Consider the following 16,134-nt stretch of genomic DNA (forward strand, 5'->3'; position numbering starts at 1 on the left):
GAAGAATATACCAAGGATGACGCGGGCTATCCAGCTGAGAGAAATGTGGGTAAAAATAGTAGTACAATGGCACTACACACCGGAGAGGTTGCAATCTATGCGCCTGCTAGTGTCAAATAAGTGCTGGAGAGACTGTACAACGATAGTGAACTGGTGGCATATTTGGTGGGACTGTCAGGAAATACAGAGCTTCTGGGATGGGGTAAAAGATCAGATACAGAGGATGTTACCGGACTTGGCCCAAGTAGAAAAAAAAGTCTGGCTGTGCGGGCTGTGGGACCCAAAGTCTAAGACACTCATGAAAGGGCAAAAAAGATGCTTCATGGGCCTACTGGTAGCAGCTTGGCTGGTGATAGCCCAGAACTGGAAACAACGGGACGCGCCAACAACTCACGAATGGCTACAAGAAGGTGTGGACACTACTAACGATGGAATGGATAACGCATAAGCTTCAGGGGACCCAAAAGGTATTTCGGAAGGAATGGGGATCAGTGATCAAGTATTTACAAGGAACAAGTTACTTAACTAACTGTTGTTCTCCAGCATGGGCCTGGCATGGATTCACATGCTCATGAATATTCCCCGTCGTCAGGCTGGGAATCCTCGGTAAAGAAAAAACCAGTATCAGTTTAGTTTCTGATCTGTCTTTCTTAGTAGTAACCAATCACTGGTCTCTGGGTCATACTGCCCACAGCCAATGACTGCCCTCTCCCTAAGCCCCGCCCCTGGCAGCCATCCTCAGATTTGGTAGCACGTAAAGTGGAAGTATGACCAAGTGAAGAGCCTACGGGGTAGGTGGGAGGGTTCGCATGTGAATCCATGCCAGACCCATGCTGGAGAACAACAGTTACAGGTAAGTAACTTGTTCCTTCTCCAGCATGGGGTCTAGCATGGATTCACATGCTCATGAATATGAGAATACATAGCAGTACACACACGCACAACCACGGGAGGTGGCAAGGCTCAACATTAAGCATTACATAAAACTCAACATTAAGCATCTCTTACCTCCTCACCAGGCTCACCTTAAGCGAACAGGTTGCACAGCACTGCCTGGCCGACTCTGGACTCCTCCCTGGAATCCCGGACGACACAGTAGAATCTCGTGAAGGTGTGCGTCGACCTCCACGTAGCAGCCCTGCAGATGTCCAGCAGGGGCACACCAGACAAGAATGCCGTGGTAGCAGCGATCGCTCTGGTCGAATGGGCTCTCGGATGGCCGGGCAACGGTTGGTTTGCCAACCAGTGACAATGCATGATGCAGCCGGAGAGCCATCTGGAAATGGAAGCCTTCGAGAGAGCCTTCCCTTGGTTCACAGGTCCAAAGTTCACAAACAGCTGTGATGTTTTCCGAAAACTCTTCGTTCGGTCCACGTAGAACTTCAGCGCTCTAGCTACATACAGCGAGTGCAAAGTACTCTCGGCCGGCGACGAAGGCGAAGGGAAAAAGACTGGTAACACCAAGGGCTTGTTGAGATGTAAGTCCGACGGCACCTTGGGCATGAAGGAGGGGTGCGTCCTCAGCACCACCCTCGTCTCGTGGAAAATCAAGTATGGAGGCTTGCAGGAAAGGGCCTGAATCTCTCCCACGTGTCGTGCAGAGGTGATGGCCACAAGGAACGCTGTTTTCCACGACAGGAACTTCAACGGAGCCGAATGCAAGGGCTCGAATGGCAGGCCCATGAGCCTGGTCAGCACCACGTTGAGCTCCCACGCCGGGGCTGGGGCCTTCACCGGCGGGAACGATCGGAACAGTCCTTTCATAAACTCCTTCACCAGGCGATGAGACCACAGGGACGACCGTCCTGCAGTTCTGGTGCATCGGGAAATCGATTGATGGAAGCGTGAGCTAGTCCAGCTTTGGCCAGCGGCAGTAAGTACAGTAGCACTTGAGGGGCTGTAATCCGTAGAGGGTTAATCTTCTGTGCACGGCACCAGACAGAGAACCTCTTCCACTTGTGTCCGTAGCACTTGAGAGTTGAGGACGCCCTGGCCTTTGCAAGAACCTCCCTGCAGTCAGCTGGGATATCGTACCCCCCCAAACTCTAGTGCTGCAGGAGCCAGGCCAGCAAGTTCAGCGACTCCGGGTCGGGATGAAGAATGGCACCTCCTCCTCTGGAGAGAAGATCTTCGTCAGTCGACAGTTTGACTGGTGGGGACGCTGACAATTCCAGAAGGTCCGGGAACCATATCTGTGGGCCCAGGAGACTCAAATCAAAAGCCACTGCAGTCAAAAAAACAACGTGGTTGTATTTATAAATGCTGTGGTTTTCTTTCCAAGGTTCTCAGGCAACTTTGAAAGAAAACCACGGCAATCATAAATACAGCAAAGTTGCATTTATGATTGCTGTGGTTTTAAAAAATAATGAAATTAAAAGCACTTAGCAGCAGCAGCCTTCCTGCCTGCCTTCTCTGCTCTCTGGTACTAATGAAGCAAAAGCTGCTGTAATAAAAGCTACCAGCAGGTAGCTTTTGCTTCATTAGTGCCGCAAGGGCAGAGATAAACACAAGCACAGGAGGCTCTTCCATTTCACAAAATGGATGCCTCCTAGTGCTTGAAATGTTTGACTTTGAGCCTCATTTGCTCAAAGGTTTACATAGGAACTTTCTTAACAAATATTTATATATATATATTTTTGATCATGGCCCATCTTTTGAGCCAATACAATTTTAGAGTAAACTATCCCTTCAAGATCAACTATAATGTGTTTCCCACAATGGGATCTGGGTGAGGTTCTATGATTGAGATCACATTGCAGGCTTGCCTGGAAAGGCTCAGGTGTTTGTCAAGACATCCCATGTAGTCAAAGTAGCAACACAACTGCAATGTTCCAACAATAAATGTCTTAGCTGCATTTTGTAAAGTGCAGACGGGGACAGAAGTGGTGGGAACATGATCTTGATTCAGGAATGAATGGGGGACTGAGGCAGTTCTCGTACCTGCCAAAGCAGCTCATGCTGCGACTGCAGTAGTGGTGATTCTACAAGCAGAGCTAAAGGTCATGCACGTCTTCAGATTATAGATACATTTGACATTTAGGTTATGACCAATTTCAGACTTAACCTGATATGGAATGGTAGATATCACCAATGATTCAAGTGTCTGCCAGGGGTAAGGAGGAAGTGAACACTAGGACTCAAATGTATGTGCTCTAACCCGTTATATTCTGAGATTCAGAGGGACAGGTCAAATGTGGCACTGTACTTTACTATCCAAAAAAAGGCATTGTACAAAAGGAAACTCAGATTTACAAATGGCATCTCTTAGCAGCCAGCGTCTTTCTAGGGAGTCCAATAAGAAATGGTTTGGACCATTCCTGGTATCAGTAGAATGTGCCCTCCTGGCCAGTAGCTACTCCCCGCCCAGGCTAAAGCGCCATTTATCCATATTTCAGGACAGGATTAGGTGGACCGCCTACAGCTACGTGCTTCAACTGGAAACAGGAGGATTTCTGGGATATAAATAAAATATTTGGAGGAAGAAGGGACAAACTAAGCTTCATCCAAGGACCAAATCTAAAAGGTTTTTGCATCGGAGTCCCAAATCTTGGTCACCTGTGCATCCGTACAGTGTTCGCTTAGTCACAACTGTCACATGGATTTTAAGTGGCTAAGCACACTTCTTAAGCACTGTCATCTTTGGTGAGGTTGTAACCTTTGACTTTGCCATTAGAGAGGGCACAATTGCTAAGCGGGAAAAGCCCTGTTTTGTATCTCTATATAGAATCCCTCCTGGCATAGGAATTTCTTCTTGGTGGATGCGGATAGCAATTCTCCCCTCTGCCTGTGTACTTTCCAGCCCCTTACCTGAACTCTCAAGCTTCACCAATACTTATTTATTTGGGAAGATGATCATGCAACTGCCACCAGGGTCTGGGGTAGGGCTGCTAGCTGGCTTTTCGCCAGGCACTTTCTCGAGGTCAGGCACAATCCACCTCTGGGCCTTACCAGGTACCTCAAGTCTAAGCGGACCAGGCAACCTGGTCTGTTCTGTTGTGGCTTAACTGGGTCAGACATCTTCTCTTCTGTCCCCCTGTTGTGAATTGCCCTGCTTAGCTAGGCCAACAGATTCTGCTTTTACTTCTCTGCACACTAGACCAGCATGCTCTCTCTGGGGCTAACACACTGATATTCACAAGGCTTGGAACAGTTTTGAAACAAGTGCTGAGAGAGTTGTTTCAATGAGAGAGCTAAATTAATGGATCAGTTTTCTCATATGTTTTGTTATTTGTGATTGGCCCTTGGAGAATAGTTCCACCTCCTCCCCAATTATATTCATTCACCTGCAGGTGTTGTGCATATTACACTGATAAAGGTCAGCCCAAATAAGAACCTTCTTTGCCATGGTGGTATCAGGTGCCCCCATAATGGTGCTTGTGGACCCTTTGCTCCCTCTTTCCTGTTCTTCTGCAGATAATATTTCTCTTCTTTCAGTGACACTGTGCTGTGCACAGCATACATTCTAGAACCATACACTAGCATAGGTGCACTTCTCAAGGAGAGAGATGCTGTTGTCGGAGTCACTGATTGCAAAGAAAGGGGGCATGTTTCGATGTGGTGTATATACTGGGTTGAAAGCAATATGACTTATGAAGTCCCACATGACCTAACAAGCCTTGCAAAACTTGTTCCACAGTATTTCCATCCTAACAGGAATTAATGCAAGCACAAGGAAGACAAGGTTTGCTTGTTAAAGTAATGTGCCGCTTCTTGAGAGCATCAGAGATCATAAAGCTATTGGTGCATTACGGCTGGGTAACACTTGTTTTAGACAAAGCAGAGCTTACCCTACTGTGTTCTACGCTAAACCATACGTTTCCATTGCCATCAAGCTGAGCTTTTTTATGACAACTCACATTTGACATGAGTGCATGCGTCACTGTGTCGGTCCAACATTGTTGAAATCACCAGCGATTGCAATACAATTGTTGACTGGCAAGTCAGACAGGCCATTAGTGAAACAGTCAAAGGAGCGTTATATTTGGGAGTTTGTCAAACCAAGGGTAGGGGCAGCTTCTGTAGCTCCTCCTCTCTGGTCTCTGGGGTTCCTTTACTCAAATACCCACAAAAGAGATCCCTTGAGCCCAGCCGTGGCTACTCACAAATGGATTCAGACCTGAGATCTGGCCCCTTTGCAAGCACCCCCACCCCCTGTTCACAGAGAAGAAAAGAGGTTAACTTGAATCCAAACTGTGCTTTCTTCAGTTTTACTCAAACTGTCCTGATAGTATACTGGGAAGTTAGAGTCTTATATTGGTTTGGTTTACACTTCATAGTTTGCATGTCACTAATACACACTTCGGGAATTAACATTGTTGTTTCTGATGGTTCAGCGGGAGTTGCGTGGTGTTCTAGGGTTTAGCCTGCATCCCATGCTCAGCTCCTGACACCAGGAAAGAGATGTTCCAGCCAATCGGCAAGAATGAGCATTGGAGTGCAGGGGAAAATATATGCGTTTGCATGGAAATTGTTCTTTGAGCATTATCCCCTAGCTGCCACTTCAGCGGGAGGGAGGGGCATTTTGTTCTATGATGTATTCTGAAGGTGGGTGTCATCTGTTTGACTTTGATGACTAAACTGCATTGACCGTCTTGGATATGTTTAACATAATGCCTTGCTTGTTTCTGTTTCGTCATCACAGTGATAGCAGCTGGGGACAAGTGGGAGTAGGCATACTCCCAGGGGGAATCTGTGGTATGAGTTGTGCATTTGACACGTAGTGGTTTTGGGTGTGGGGGGCTGCGAGAGATCTAGGGTCATGGAAATGGGATAACCAGTCTCTTTGTGCGCGTGGCTTTAGGCTGCATACCTGCCCCAAACTGGCTGTGTTTCCACTCTTTGTATGTGTAGCAACCCTTGAAAATATCTGATCTTGAACACTTGATTTTAGTTTTCAAACATTATTAAGGGCGGTACTGAATGTTATGGTAAGCGAAGTAATGTCTGGCAGAAGGAATACATCACCAGGGGATTTACAGACTCATTAAGACCTATTTGTAGCACACTTGGGCGCCCTCCCTTATGCCTTAATATGGCTACAGCAGGAAATGTTGACATTCAATACCAGTTCTTTTGGTCGGTTGTGCCACATGACTTGCCCACAGCAGCTGAACAAGACTTGGAAAGGTCTTTGAGAGTAGTAGGAAGAAGATGCAGCACCAGCAGCGGAGCAGAGATTATACAAAAACACACCACGTAGTAAAATGCTCATTTTGCAACAGCATGTTTTTGCATTACATTATCATTCTACGCAGTTAATGTATTCCCATAACTTAATGTTTTTTGCTTACTTTTTGAAGAAAGAAAGAAAACATCTAAACCATTCATTTGGGAAACATTTTAAGTAGAAGAACATTTGTATGGCACAGCAATACCTTGTGATGGAATTGTGTCCTCTGAGCAGCAGGGTGTGTTAGTCTGCGTGCTGTATCCACTGGAACACTGCAAGGAATCCCGACTACTTCTCTGCGTGTCTAGCTGCAGACCTCGACTTAGAGCAAGAGCAAGCTCTTCACAGGCCTCAATCTCTTCTCCCTGCTATAGAACATAAACCAATAGGCAGCCATAAACATATCAGATGCCCAACTATGACTTTTTAGAACAGCAGACATTACAATTCAATCAGCAACTTCTGAACTCCACCATAACTTATCTTTCAGAAATGTCATTTGTCCATAGTCCGATAGGGTTGTAGTAATACCTTATGCTGACGTATTCAAAGGTCAGTAAGATGGGTCAGCCGAGATGAGCACAATTCTGTATTGCCACTCAAATAGCCGGACTTGCCAATCTTTTACGAGGTCTCCCAATGGATTCCATCTATTTGGAGCTACTGATAAATCAGCTCATCACATTCCACAGTGTACAATTGGACGATTGGTAGAAGCACATTCCCACACATATGACAGTCTCCAATTTCATTATAAACATACAACCACTAAAGGGACAACCTACCCATGATCACATTGTTGGCAAACTGAGTAGGACAATTAATGCTGGGCCCCAGTGACATGACAAACTAGCTTCCTGTTTAATACATTTCTTAACTGGATAAGCTGCTGGATTGCTACAGCAGAACTCTACTTCAAGAATGTGTAAAACCTTACAAATTACTTAATGCAGCTCAGATACGCTTCTGGCCAGGTACACATATGGGGAAAAGGAATCATCTATTTTTCACCAACTGAGGAGAGCGATGGATTGTGTCAGAATCTTTTGGTGGACTTTGATCACCATATCCTCTTGAATCCTATCAGACTGAACTCAGTCAGTGATCATCCTGCCGTTCACATCTAACTTAAAGCCAATGCAATGGAGTCCCACAGAGCAACACAATTTCCCCAATTTGAATTAATTAATCTACATGTGCTGTTCACCACTATAATGCATCCAAGTGGATTTTTCTTTTTGAACTATGTTGATGATCCGCACACTCTTGTGAAAGTGACTGGAGACCAAAAACATCTTGAAAGCTGCCTTTTGTTAATAATGAATTGGATGGCCACAGATTTTTAAAACTGAATCAGATTAAAACTGATGTCTTACTTACCCAAGCCTCTGATAACCCATGAAGCTGTCCTTTTGGCTTGTATAGATGTGTACATGCCATCACACATCTCATGTGGCACAGAATCTAAGGATTAGGTTTTCACATGCCTAAAGTGATCAAATCATGTTTCTACAGTGCAACGGAATAAACCCCCTGTTGCCTTTGCCATCTTTCTCCAACAAAGTAATGGCTGTGAACTCCTTCGTGTCCTCAAGACTTTGCACATACAAAAGGACGCTAGTAAAATATCCTGTAATTTGTGGCTCTACTGTTTTGTTGGAAACAGTATTAAGTAAAGATGCAACATTGCAGTACCCCTTTGGTATATGGATAGTACAGTTGGTCCCATAAAGAAGCAGAAGATCGAAGACATTCAGGAGTGGTCTTACTCTGCCACAGTCTCTTACTAAACATTAGCAAAACCAAAGAGGGGATGGCTTGAAGGTTTAGAACACATCTTAACCTCTGCCATTGCTCTGGGCAAATCTCCAGACCAGGGGTCCCCAACCTTTTGTACACTATGAGCAAAATGTGCATATCAAATGAAATGGTGAGCAACAACCACTTTCTGACTGAACATATCGGCACTCAGTTGGCAGACAAATTATTGCAACACAAATTAGAAATGTAATAATCTTATGACTGCTTATAGAACGCTTTTTGACCATGTGCAATTCTAGTAAAGGAAATTTGCAAAGCCATTAACTTCATTTAACGTTAAGTGGTTGTTTACCGGAAATGTTGAGGAAATTGAGTGGTCAGTGGTACATTTTTAGACACACAGGACCAGTCAAGTTGTCCAAAAGCATAGGAGGAGTAAACTAGCATTAACAGGGGTTTCAGGGTCTCAAGCTAAATATTTTAAAGAAATGTAGTGCAAACGTTTGGACGGTAAAATTGGAACACTGATTTTCAGGTGTACTTTGGGGTTCTGACCAGGGATTTTCAGATGTCGTTAGTGGCAAATGGTGCGCCCCTAAGCATACAAGATCAGCAATTCTGTTCCACTGTCATCGATCACTGTATTGTGGATTGTTTTTCCTTCAGGAATGTTATGAAATTTTGCATCTCTCTTTGAACAAAGAGTGAACACTATGCTCTTGAGTTAATTTTCCAATGGCCAGGATAGGCACCACAAAGTTGATGTCCGACAGCCAGAGGGGCTGGTTGGCGATGCCTAAGCCCGACAAGGAGGCATTGGATAGAATTACTAATTCACAAGAAATTAAGATATTCTCTTAAAACTGTTAATCAGTTCAGAGGCCACAAAGGAAAGTCAGTTTGAGTCTTTGGGAGAAACTATCCGGGACAGAGCTATTGGCAAGCTGCGTCCCCAGGTTCAGAACGTCCAGGTTATAGAAAGGGATGTCACATAGTTCAATGTAGAATCTTGAAAAGAAAATTCAACCACAATTTAATGAGTGATGTGTACATGGCTAGTCAGATTTATAGTTCCAAAAGTAAAAATTATATATATTTATTGAGAAGGACACCTAATTGGTTTATGTTTAATGCAGTTGTCAAGACATGCATTATGGCGTCTATTTGGACAGGTAGTCCTTGGTCCACCTGCCCCCCACAGTTCAAGGCCAATTTCCTTACCGGTCATTGATCGTAAGATATTCTCCAAATGTCTGTTGCTCAGACTGGACTCAAAGTAACAATATTTTGAAGGCCTCCCAAACGGGTTTCAAGTGAGGGCTTAGTACAGTGGAACACTGCTACACTCTAAACACCATCATGGAGGAATACACCAAGGTTAAGGGAGGGAGATTATTTTTGGCTTTCTTTTAGATACAGAGAAAACATTTGATTGACAGAAACACAGTGTGGCGTAATTTACATTTCACTGGGGTCTCTAGTGTTTTATTAAATCTTATCCAACTGTGAAACGCAGGCATCTTTGTGTCTGTCCTATATGCAAGATCGGGGAATTATACATTGTTTTCCCCACCAATAACACGGATGTCAGTTGGCCCCAATTGATATATTTCAGACGTTGATTCTAGTACTTCTCTTAGGAAAGTTAATCCACAGTCTCTGAAGGGTACTTTTTAATAGCATGGTTCTTCATTCCAAAGACACAGCTATTTTGGACTTAACGTCTGCAGTTCTCCAAAATGGCCTGCTTAACACAAATTACTATTTTCAGAACTATAGTTTGAAATTAAAAATGATAAAAACTAAAATGATGGTGTTCTGGAAAAGGGTGAAATTGTGTAGCTAGTATTTAAACGAATGTAGAGATGAGGGGGCAGTCTCATTTTTATTTGAGCCTACTCTTCTCAAGGAGCGGCGCTTGGGTCAATCATTTTCGGAAGACAGCTGAAAGGGCTTCATTAAGAATTAAAGGGCTTTTTACATTTGCATTTCAAGTTTGGGGCATTCTGATTGGACAAGTGCCTGGAGGTATGGAAGGCAAAGGTCTGTTCTGTGACTTTTATGGCAGTGAAATCTAAGGTGGTTCAAACTGTCATGTCCTGGAGGGTTGCAAAATAATGTGTTAAATAGCAGGGCTCCCTGAAGATACACCTGTTGGCACCTTATGAGCTGAATTGGGGGTGTTCAGTTTGAAGGTGTTGGGCCAGTACCTTATGAGCTGAATTGGGGGTTTTCAGTTTGAAGGTGTTGGGCCAGTTAAGATTACTTATTTTTTAAAAGCACATCTGTGATTTTCTGCTAATTATAAAATGAATTTCAGTGCACATGCAATTGCAGCCTCCCCTGGTAAAGAAAAATACTTGTGGAACAAGAGGTTGTAAGGCACTGTCCATTTGGATATGGAGTGGGATATGACTAAATTTGGCACATTAAGTGACATCAAAATAACTCTTAAAGCAAGAGCTTATCTGATGAGGAGAGAGGCAGAAGTCCAAAGTATACATAGGCTGCACTCTTTTGCTTTATTTACAGACTTACGTACACATAAGATGGCAAGGAGAAATCTGTGAAATAAGGAAGATGAGAGGGTTCTCGCTTACAAACAGTTGCCGTTTTTGTGATACACCGTTAGAAACTGAATCACTTGTTACTGGCTTGCCCAGGAACTCTGCGTTTTCGATCCCCATGTTTGTCTCATCATCTTGCAAAAGCTCATGTAGCGGAAGAGGATCTCTGGTGGTCACGCCTGATTGGGGGAGAAAGGACCTCGTGGGACATTGCAGCAGTAAAACTCTTAAAACAAATCTCTGCCTGCACTGTTCCACAAACTCCCAAACGACTTCTCTGAAGGCCGGGGCAAGTTGTATCTAATCAACTCGTCAGCTGAACTTTGCCTAAATCAGAATACTGTTTTTTATGGAGGTTTCATCTTCACGTCGCTTATCTGTTTTTGTTCGTGTATTGTAAAAATCGCTTTCGGTGATTATAATCTCGTAAATACATTTTTTTAAAAAGAAGTCTGTGAAACAAGATCCCCAGAATACAGGAGGCTGAAGCTAATGGGACGTATAAGTTTACCCACCCTTCAATAAATTAAGGTATGCAGGAGGAAGCACAAAGTGTGCCCACAAAGTAGGAGTCGATTACGTTGTGGTTCACTTTGTTAATTTGTCGCTGTTTCTCTGTTTTGCATAAGCGTGGACATGCATGGGAGCTATGTTTTATATAATACATTGTAATGATCAAGGTTTTATATATAGCTTGTTTGAATATGTTAAAGCTGCTTTTTTATTTTGTGCTTGTTCTATGATAATTTTATGAACTATGATACATGTTTTTAAATGTTGCTAACTTAATGGAGAAATACAATTAAATAAATATTGATTTAGTAATACTGTTTATTACATGGTAGGCTTTAAACATCACTTAACTGGGGCGTTGGATGTTACCTTCTAAGAATGATTTTGGCATCTAATGACAAAGTGCATTTTAAAGCTCCTGTGACCGATTATTTTTATTCCCAACCACTTTTTCACCAATATAATACTTTTATGAAGGATTTGGAGCCTCTTTTCTACAAGACTTAGTGGCAAATACTTGTCAAAACTTGAGCATTTGATAACCATTTCATAGAGGGGTGTGATGGTGTTATCCAAGGCCCTGACTCATGGAATTAGTGGGTGTAATCCAGGGATGTGTGCGCCATTCTGTCTGCAAATCCCAGTTTGACTAATGGGGATTTGCGGGCAGAATGGCATGCAAATCCCTGTTTTACACACAAATAATTCCATGAATCAGGGCCTAAGTATTTGGATTCATTATTTGGCTTGTTAATCTAAATGTATTAACAGTAACTTAATTGGATACGAATAGAGGGCAAATTAATGATGAAAAATGTGGCATGCATTTATCTTATCTTCCCATTATACATGTGCCAGATGGGCAGAGTATCAAATCAGGACAATGTTTCCACTAGGGCACTATGTAATACATATAGGTGACACAAAAATGTATTATTCCGATAAATATAATGCATGGTGACATCAAACACAAACCTCACTTGTACAAAAAGCAGTGCATGCAAATTATTTAATAAAGGGAAGTTGGATATGCATACCACTTATTTGTCCATTATGCTCCTACTAGTTGTACAAAAGGAACCAAATATGACCATTTTCTCCAGGACACAGACATGGTTCAATTATTTTACTCATTAATTTGTCCGCTGGGCAAAGTATCTGACGAGCACAGAGTTATAACAATGACACGCTATAACAAATAAGGACATTTACCAAAAGATTATTTGCATGGTGGCAACAAAAATAAAATCTTGCATGTATAAAAAAAAACAGCTGGAACCACAGCAGGCTTATTGGCCAACATCCTTCCACAGTTCAGGACTCTGTCCTGGCTATATTGCTACCGAGGTCTCGCCCCTTTAGCACATCCTTGTAGGCCTCCACACCATGGCCCAGAGCAACTAGCGAGCAACAATTTAGGATGCCCGAGCTACACGTTGGGGATCACTGCTGCAGACCATCGTTCACCTACCAAGCCATTACAAAAAGGGAAAGTCCACTACAGTTTGATGTTTTGGTGGTCTGGGTGTCTTCCATCAGGTGGTCGTGTTTGATAGTTTTTTACTGCTTTCAACCTATGAACGTGTTTGTCTTTATGGTCCCTGCCAATGATTACACAGATTCTTTGCGTTGAGGTTAGTGTAACTATTCGGAGCAAAGTCGTTTTTTCTTCTGTTGAGAATGAAAAGTCTAAAACATTTACCAATGTGGTACGGGTATGCCCAGATGTGGGTCCTGTGCCGGCTGAGACTAGAGACCCAAGATACTCTTCACTGATGATGCCCAATAAGGCTAACACATGTTTTCGACTGCTCAGCATGCATCCTAACTGTTTGAACACCACCCCATCAGTGCCCCCTTGTGACTGTCTTTTTTTTTAATATAATGGTTTTGTAGCTTTATTGTGGCCTTGTGCAGAAGGGATGTGATTTATTTATGGACTGCATACACAAAGAGAAACAGGCCCAGGTGTTAAATATGCCAGCATTAGAATCATCAGCAGCAAGTGCCTCAACAGACCATACAGATAGAGTTGTAAAAGACCTCAGTCACTTAAACGAGAAGGAAGTGCATACCACGGGGTTGCGCAGGATCGTACTTTCACGTCCTTGCAGCACACTGAATAATTAAGGGGAGCAATCAGCAACAGCCTGTCTGGTGGACAAAGCAGCCAATGTTCTGCTATCATACAACATGCACCCAATCCAAATGAGAGACAAGAGGATGAGAGACAGTTGGGATCTTACAGAAACATTCAAGGGCGGAAGCCATGCTCACCCCGACCATCCTGGATTCACAGTGGTCCTGCAAAACCCTGCGTGCCAAGCGAGCGGACAATCCTAACCAAAAACACAGAGCCATTTTGGAAACCTACTAATATTCACATGGGAAATGTAAGCCACTTATCAAAAGTAAAACGTACACAAACAACCTGGCTGTGTATAACCAAAGCTACCATTTGCAACCATTATTTCGGGACACAGTTGTAAAACTCTCCTTGGGCACAGACAGCCAGGGTCTGATTAAGAGTGAGGCAGTAATAGTAAAACTTGCAGCATTTGGAGCTACTTCCTGTTTTACAGCTCTGCATAATTTAGAGATTAAAACTGCACACAATAATACCAGATACTGAGAACCATAATGTAATGCAAGCAGTAATGGTTGCCTAACCCATCTGGAAATAATGCAAACAGTTTGGATACCTCAAAAAAATAGCCCCACCTCCAAAATGTACCACCTGTCAAAGGCTGGTGGTAATGAGTGCCGGGTGGATTCAATGTACATGCAGGTGCTTCCTATCTAGACCTACAGGATAGAAAAGCTCAGCTCTACCACACGTATAGACGAACATGCCGGAAGGTGGAGCCTTTTCCCCTCCACATCAGAGAGCTTGTCATATTGTCTTAAGCCCGAACATTCCAACTATACAGCAACATAGCACAAGAGGCAAGTAGGAGAAAGAGGAGGTCACATACACCTAGAGTAAGAGCGTAACAGCAGCCTGCCAGCCTAAATAGCCACCCACATAAGGCAAAGGGCCTAGACATTAACTACGCGATACCATGAGTCACTGCGCTGTTCATCCAGAGGGAAATTACGAGGAATGATGGAGGTTGTCTCCAGAGGGAAATGGCGGGGTAGAGGGAAGTTGCAGAGTTGAATAGCACTCATCCCCCACAACCCAACCCAAAACATCATCCAAGTAATTGTAACCAAAGGGGGAGCATCCAATGACTACACACTGACATTACAATGTACTTACCCTATGACCGGCGATGATGCCTATCCCCTGCTCCCATGGCTAATGACATTGTATCGGACCACCAAAGCCTGTAGGAGAGGTGCTACAACAATGCCCACATCCAAACATGATGCACAACCGAGATCTTTGATCAACTCAAAGCCAGATTCAGGTACCTGCACCCGTCTTTTGGAGTACTGATGTTCATGCCCCAAAAGGTTGCCAACGGTTATAGGTTTCTGCATGACTCATAACCCATGTATACAGAGACAATGCCCTAAAGCCACACTCAAATACTAACCAAAACCTAATACGAAAATAGGGCTGAGCACAATTAAGTTTCCTGTAGTACTGCTTCCTGTCATGGGATTCCACCCATATGAAATGTGTGCTACTTAAGAGGAGCCAACGTTGGTGGCTAGCAAGGGATAGGTATTTTAATGTGAACAGAGGCATGACAACCGCACACCAAATGCTGGAATGTGTCCGTTGCAAGGAACAGTAGGTCAGACATCAATCTTTGTATAGAGGGTATGGGTGCAAGTGTGTTGATCACTTAACGACATCCCCTCTACGATCAGTAATGGAATGGCTGTTACCCCATTGTGGTTCTGCATAGGCCATCCTTAATCCCACTGAAACAGAGTCAAGAATCCTATGAAGATCATATGCACATCATATGCACACCATTCCGACATGAGTATAAGTATCCCACGTTGCATCTCCTTGCAAAAATTCAATGGATGCCAATGACAAACAACATGCTTGAAAATTAATAAGGCTTCTGCAGGGGTCATTTTGCGCACACATTTTGTTGTCTCACATCTAAAGAACTAGATGCCAACGTACCCCTGTAAACTATAACATGTCCTCTGCTTCTCCAACTTGATGAAACCCCTCCACCCCCTGCACTTCCAACCTTTTATCTATCTACATTAACTATGACTGACTGGGGGGCGGGGAGAGAGCTTGTGGCTATGGGCTATCTTTGCACACCAGAGGCTACCATGTATTCTCAAGTTTTCTTTATTCTTCACTCTAGTTTCCATGTAAAGATAAGATGCGTCTGTATATTCTGCTCTTTTGGAGTGTGGGTGGGCCTGTGCTCGCTCCGTATTCCTTTGTTTGATGATTTTCTTAATCTCTGTGACTTTCAATTTGGCTCATTGCCCGATGCTTTCGATGCACGCGATTTCAATGTGTGGATGGATTTACTGATCTAATCTAGGCTCAGACAGGAATTGCTTCAGTTTCATGGCTTTTCTCCTGAAACGGATGGGTTTTAGAATTTCTGGTGGCTGATTGGGAGCACTTTTGTGCCCTATGGATACGGATATTCTGACAGAGCAGGTTGGATTGGACAAGTGAAATATACTTCATGGATCTCATTTTAGATGCTATTCTGGCTTTGTGTTTGCGTCTCTTGCTTTGCCATTAAAATGCTGTGCGCAACTTTTGACAAGTGGGGAGCAATGTAGATTTGAGGGTTGTGGCCTCTACATGTGCAAGTGACCCTCCAGGCCTTTTACTTGATTGTGCATCGTTATTTTTGCTGTCCCTTATCCCTGCTGTCCTCCCCTGACTTCCTTCTCCCTTCAGTGTTCGACTCCCTCCCGCCTCCCAAGCCCTCCCACCAACCCGATTGCTCCTCTGTCCAGTCTTACCTAACCCTCCCAGGGCAGCCCCTTGCCCGGCAGTTCCTGTGGCTAAGGGCCCGTAGGCAAAAGGCAGCTCCAACCGAGGCGGCGCCAGTGTCTGCAAGTGTCGGCAGAGGAATTTAGTTGCCAGCCATCAACCAGCAGGAACTAACGCAGGTAGGAGTGAGCCTGATTAGGTTTTGAACCTCATTCCACCCTGCAAACCCGACCATTTAGGAAGCTCTC

General features: G+C 43.8%; 1 protein-coding gene across 13 annotated transcripts in view; it reads right to left on the minus strand.

The window, feature by feature from the left end:
• The window catches only part of MTSS1 (MTSS I-BAR domain containing 1), a 1,344,348-nt gene that overhangs the window by 102,356 nt on the left and 1,225,858 nt on the right, over positions 1-16,134 (minus strand). For 11 of the 13 annotated variants that reach the window (XM_069621599.1, XM_069621600.1, XM_069621597.1 and 8 more), the window contains one exon: positions 6,375-6,537. In XM_069621599.1, coding sequence (XP_069477700.1) covers positions 6,375-6,537 — 163 coding nt within the window. The remainder of the gene's footprint in view (positions 1-6,374; positions 6,538-16,134) is intronic. The other 2 variants (XM_069621598.1, XM_069621605.1) reach the window with 1 other exon arrangement.

This window comes from Ambystoma mexicanum, chromosome 5q (genome assembly GCF_040938575.1).
Source record: "Ambystoma mexicanum isolate Mex_15411 chromosome 5q, UKY_AmexF1_1, whole genome shotgun sequence".
In the NCBI taxonomy this organism is placed as follows: domain Eukaryota; kingdom Metazoa; phylum Chordata; class Amphibia; order Caudata; family Ambystomatidae; genus Ambystoma; species Ambystoma mexicanum.